Source organism: Carya illinoinensis, chromosome 13 (assembly GCF_018687715.1).
Source record: "Carya illinoinensis cultivar Pawnee chromosome 13, C.illinoinensisPawnee_v1, whole genome shotgun sequence".
NCBI lineage: Eukaryota > Viridiplantae > Streptophyta > Magnoliopsida > Fagales > Juglandaceae > Carya > Carya illinoinensis.
Window position 1 is genome coordinate 31,664,593 of NC_056764.1, and position 6,443 is coordinate 31,671,035.

General features: G+C 45.6%; 1 protein-coding gene across 2 annotated transcripts; it reads left to right on the forward strand.

Annotated features, from left to right (window-relative positions):
* The first annotated feature begins 846 nt into the window (after positions 1–846).
* On the forward strand, positions 847–6,213 carry LOC122292437 (proline-rich protein 36-like). 2 transcript variants are annotated; one of them, XM_043100795.1, is made up of 3 exons: positions 847–5,764; positions 5,810–5,911; positions 6,013–6,213. In XM_043100795.1, the coding sequence occupies exons 1-2, from the start codon at positions 855–857 to the stop codon at positions 5,847–5,849; spliced, it is 4,950 nt and encodes a 1,649-aa protein (XP_042956729.1). In that variant the 5' UTR covers positions 847–854; the 3' UTR covers positions 5,850–5,911; positions 6,013–6,213. The 2 variants fall into 2 exon arrangements, with proteins under 2 accessions (XP_042956729.1, XP_042956728.1); XM_043100794.1 differs by having other exon boundaries at positions 847–5,911.
* Positions 6,214–6,443: the final 230 nt, after the last annotated feature.

Here is a 6,443-nt window from a genome sequence, read left to right on the forward strand (position 1 = left end):
TGGACAAATGTTGGCAATTAACTTCTCTGAAAAATGTGTTCAAAACATAGAACTTAACCTTCTCTTTATGAAGTTTTTGGTGGATATCAGTCATGTTGATGCGCATTGCGGAGCGAACAAGCATCTTTTTTCAAGTTTTTATTTGAAAATCTGAAGTGAGAAAAAGAGAACACGCGTAGAATAGATCGTATAATATTTATTGCTATCTTATAAATATTTCGAGCAGTATTAAATGAATAAGATAAATAATGTAGACTTTACTTGATGTATGTATCTCTCTTCTATTTAAAACCATCAAATCTAGACAAGAATTTTTGAGGATCTTGAACCGAATGAAGCCAAAGTTCAAGGGAAATTCTAGGATAGTTTTAGCTATAGTGCAGAATAGAGTATTAAGAGTGATATGGGACACGTTTGTCCATAGGAATTGGGAAATGTTCTAACAAGTGGATTTTTTCTGCATGCCATTATATATGGACTGTATAAACTATAAACTCCCATCAATCTTCAGTGCAATTTTCCTTCGAACACAAGCCAACACTTAAATGAAAATGTAAAGTTTATAAAGAAATTGAGATCGAACCCCTCCCTGTTTTCAAACTCAAACTTACCTCCATTGTTACTATGTAGACTTTCAAAACATAAGTAATGCTTAGAGGCGGGTGCCATATTCCATCAACCCCAATTTATTTTTAAAGAAGAAAAAATGGGAGGGCCAAAAAATCAAAGGTAGATAATAGGCTAGTTAGAGGATGGAAACTTCATGCGTACACAATGCTAAACAAAATGCATGCAATGCTCTCTAAAGGGATGGCTGATCTCTATAAATTGAGAGCATTTTGATGCTCATTCCCATGTACTTGAATATATTCTCAAGGCTTTGTGGGACTTTTCAAGTGTTGGCTCGAAAAATGGCCAATCTATGGCTTTACCTCTTCTATGCATTGGGATTGTTCTTGTTAGCCACCAATGTAGTAGCAGCCATTGACGAGCCTAACTTCGTCCACTCTCCACCCACTAACCAAATAAGACGGCCACCAATAAAGGTCCCAAACCTGCCACCAGCATTCCACAATCATAGACAACCACCTCCACTATCACCATATTACAAGAAGTCTCCTCCACCACCACCAAGTCATCGTAAATCCCCACCTCCGCCATCACCAAGTCGTCGTAAATCCCCACCACCCCCACCACCATACTATAAGAAGTCTCCTCCTCCACCACCAAGTCGTCGGAAATCCCCACCACCTCCACCACCATACTACAAGAGGTCTCCTCCTCCACCACCAAGTCGTCGTAAATCCCCGCCACCTCCACCACCATACTACAAGAAGTCTCCTCCTCCTCCGCCACCACGCCATCAACATCATAAGTCTCCACCACCTCCACCACCATACAACAATAATTCGCCTCCACCACCACCACCACATAATTCCCAAATGTCCCCACCACCACCAATGCCAAACTCTCAAAACTCCCCTCCTCCACCACAGCTAGACAACCAAAAGTCTCCGCCTCCTCCTTATGTTTCTAAATCTCCTCCTCCACCATCATCATCACCTCCCCCTCTTTCACCACCAACACCAACTCCATCGTCATCTCCATCCTCATCTCCATCACCTAGTAGTGAACCACCATTACCAACTTCTCCATCTTCATTCCCACCCATACCTCTATCTCCATCTCCATCCTCACCTATATCCTTCTTGCCACCACCGTCTCCATCTCCTTCCCTGTCACCATCTTCACCTCCATTACCGGGAACCGAACCACTACTACCACCTTATCCATCTCCGTTCCCATCCACACCTCTATCTCCAAATCCATCTTCATCCTTATCTCCATCTACATTCTCACTACCACCACCATCTCCATCTATATCTCCATCACCTGTCAATGAACCACTGCCACCACCTTCGCCATCTCCTTCCCCCTCACCATCTTCATCCCCATTACCAAACAAGGAACCACTACTACCACCTTCTCTATCTCCAATCTCATATACACCTCTATCTCCAACTCCATCTTCTTCCTTACCTCCATCTACATTCCCACTACCACCACCATCTCTATCTCCATCTATATCCCCATCACCTATCAATGAGCCACCGCCACCACCTTCTCCATCTCCTTCCCCCTCACCATCTTCATCCCCATTACCTGGCATCGAACCACTCCTACCACCTTCTCCATCTCCATTCTCATCCACACCTATATCTCCAAATCCATCTTCTTCTCTATCCCCATCGCTACCACCATTGTCACCATCTTTATCCCCATCACCTGTCTATGAGCCATTACCATCACCTTCTTCATCTCCATCTCCATCTCCTTTCACATCCCCATCCACACCTCCATCTTCTTCTTCATATCCATCCCCATCCACATCTCCACTACTACCACCTTCTTCATCCCCATCACCTAGCATTGAAGCACCTCTAATACCTTCTCCATCTCCATTATCGTCCACACCACCATCCACACCTATATCTCCAAATCCATCTTCTTCTCTATCCCCATCGCTACCACCATTGTCACCATCTTTATCCCCATCACCTGTCTATGAGCCATTACCATCACCTTCTTCATCTCCATCTCCATCTCCTTTCACATCCCCATCCACACCTCCATCTTCTTCTTCATATCCACCCCCATCCACATCTCCACTACTACCACCTTCTTCATCCCCATCACCTAGCATTGAAGCACCTCTAATACCTTCTCCATCTCCATTATCTTCCACACCACCATCCACACCTATATCTCCAAATCCATCTTCTTCTCTATCCCCATCGCTACCACCATTGCCACCATCTTTATCCCTATCACCTGTCTATGAGCCATTACCATCACCTTCTTCATCTCCATCTCCATCTCCTTTCACATCCTCATCCACACCTCCATCTTCTTCTTCATATCCACCCCCATCCACATCTCCACTACTACCACCTTCTTCATCCCCATCACCTAGCATTGAAGCACCTCTAATACCTTCTCCATCTCCATTATCGTCCACACCACCATCCACACCTATATCTCCAAATCCATCTTCTTCTCTATCCCCATCGCTACCACCATTGTCACCATCTTTATCCCCATCACCTGTCTATGAGCCATTACCATCACCTTCTTCATCTCCATCTCCATCTCCTTTCACATCCCCATCCACACCTCCATCTTCTTCTTCATATCCACCCACATCCACATCTCCACTACTATCACCTTCTTCATCCCCATCACCTAGCATTGAAGCACCTCTAATACCTTCTCCATCTCCATTATCGTCCCCACCACCATCCACACCTATATCTCCAAATCCATCTTCTTCTCTATCCCCATCGCTACCACCATTGTCACCATCTTTATCCCCATCACCTGTCTATGAGCCATTACCATCACCTTCTTCATCTCCATCTCCATCTCCTTTCACATCCCCATCCACACCTCCATCTTCTTCTTCATATCCACCCCCATCCACATCTCCACTACTACCACCTTCTTCATCCCCATCACCTAGCATTGAAGCACCGCTAATACCTTCTCCATCTCCATTATCGTCCACACCACCATCCACACCTATATCTCCAAATCCATCTTCTTCTCTATCCCCATCACTACCACCATTGTCACCATCTTTATCCCCATCACCTGTCTATGAGCCATTACCATCACCTTCTTCATCTCCATCTCCATCTCTATCTCCTTTCACATCCCCATCCACACCTCCATCTTCTTCTTCATATCCACCCCCATCCACATCTCCACTACTACCACCTTCTTCATCCCCATCACCTAGCATTGAAGCACCTCTAATACCTTCTCCATCTCCATTATCATCCACACCACCATCCACACCTATATCTCCAAATCCATCTTCTTCTCTATCCCCATCGCTACCACCATTGTCACCATCTTTATCCCCATCACCTGTCTATGAGCCATTACCATCACCTTCTGCATCTCCATCTCTATCTCCTTTCACATCCCCATCCACACCTCCATCTTCTTCTTCATATCCACCCCCATCCACATCTCCACTACTACCACCTTCTTCATCCCCATCACCTAGCATTGAAGCACCTCTAATACCTTCTCCATCTCCATTATCATCCACACCACCATCCACACCTATATCTCCAAATCCATCTTCTTCTCTATCCCCATCGCTACCACCATTGTCACCATCTTTATCCCCATCACCTATCTATAAGCCATTACCATCACCTTCTGCATCTCTATCTCCATCTCCTTTCACATCCCCATCCACACCTCCGTCTTCTTCTTCATATCCACCCCCATCCACATCTCCACTACTACCACCTTCTTCATCCACATCACCTAGCATTGAAGTACCTCTAATACCTTCTCCTTCTCCATTATCATCCACACCTATATCTCCAAATCCGTCTTCTTCTCTATCCCCATCACTAACACCATTGTCTCCATCTCCATCTTTATCCCCATCATCTGTCTATGAGCCATTACCACCACCTTCTCCATCTCCTTTCACATCCCCATTCCCATCCATACCTCCATCTTCTTCTTCATATCCACCCCCATCTACATCTCCACTACTACCACCTTCTTCATCCCCATCCTCACCTCACTTTCCATCTTTATCCCCATCTTCATCTCCATCATCACCAAAACCTCCATATCTATCACCATCCTCATTCACACCCCCTGTCAATGAACCCATACCAGCCCATTCTCCATCTTTATCATCCTCTCCATCTCCATCCCCATCTGCAGCTCCATCTCTACCACCATTCCCATCTCCATCCCAAGTTTTATCCCCATCCCCATCACAGGTCAATGAATCACAATTACAACCTTCACCATCTCCATCTCCGTCCTCCTCACCATCTCCATCCCCATCTTCATCTGTAACTCCACTACCACCACCCTTGCCATCTCAATCTCCATCCTCATCCACCTCTCCTTCTCTATCTCCGTCCCCATCTCCATCCATATCCACATCCCCATCATTACCTTCTTCACCATCCCCATCACCATTAAAAGCTCCATCTCCATATATTCATCAATCACCATCACCACCCCCACGATCTTCACCCCCACCACTGCAATCTCCACCACCACCTCCTCCCTCTCCTCCCCCACCTAGTTATAAGTCTCCACCACCACCTCCACCATCTCCTCTCTCACCCCCCTACAAGTCTCCACCACTACCTCCTCCATCCCCTTTTCCACCCAGCTACAAGCCTCCACGACCACATAAGCCATCTCCTCACCCACCCCGTTACAAGTCTCCACCACCACCTACGCCATCTCCTCCACCACCCCGTTACAAGTCTCCACCACCACCTAAGCCATCTCCTCCTCCACCCCGATACAAGTCTCCACCACCACCTAAGCCATCTCCTCCACCACCCCGTTACAAGTCTCCACCACCACCTAAGCCATCTCCTCCTCCACCCCGGTACAAGTCTCCACCACCACCTAAGCCATCTCCTCCTCCACCCCAGCACAAGTCTCCACCACCACCTAAGCCATCTCCTCCTCCACCCCGGTACAAGTCTCCACCACCACCTAAGCCATCTCCGCCTCCACCCCGCTACAAGTCTCCACCACCACCTAAGCCATCTCCTCCTCCACCTCGTTACAAGTCTCCACCACCACCTAAGCCATCTCCTCCTCCACCCGGCTACAAGTCTCCACCACCACCTAAGCCATCTCCTCCTCCACCCCGCTACAAGTCTCCCCCACCACCTTCTCCATCTCCACCTCCACCCCGCTACAAATCTCCCCCACCACCTTCTCCATCTCCACCTCCACCCCGCTACAAATCTCCACCTCCACCATCAGGCTCATCTCCTCGTACTTAAGACTACAAGTACTTAAGACCTCACATCATTTACTAAACAAATCGCAATTTCTATGAGATTATGTAAGTGTGTAACTGTCTTTTTTTCCTTTCTTTTCTTTTACCCATCATTAATTGTGATAATTATGATAATGTTTACTATTTGTTTTTTTTTTTTTTTGTAGGTACCTTATTATAAACTAATAAAAGAATAATTGTTGCTGAAGTTCTCAGACTCTATTATCGAGCTTTAGTTTATATCATTGTAACTCAATTCCAATCTAGGTAACTGTTCAGGACAATCGAGATATGATATGCCTGGCAACTCTTGTGCAATATATAAATGTATTTTATTGACTTGATATAATGAAACGATCGTTACATGATATTTGTTCCTCAATGCATGTAGATGCATTTTCTTAGTTTTCATTGATTGGGCCATCTATCTAGTCTTAGTTTTCTTAATATATATGAATCGATCAATGGTTGATGCCATTGTCTCTCAATATCTCTCTTGATCGTATTACATAATTTCTGTTGAAAAAATGAAAGAGGTTAGTCAAAGAGAGTGGTTATCTAGTTAGACAGTAAGCTAGAAGATTGCAAATCCGTCTCT

Coding starts and splice junctions, on each gene's coding strand:
- LOC122292437 (XM_043100794.1), top strand. CDS start 855: ATGTACTTGAATATATTCTCAAGGCTTTGTGGGACTTTTCAAGTGTTG.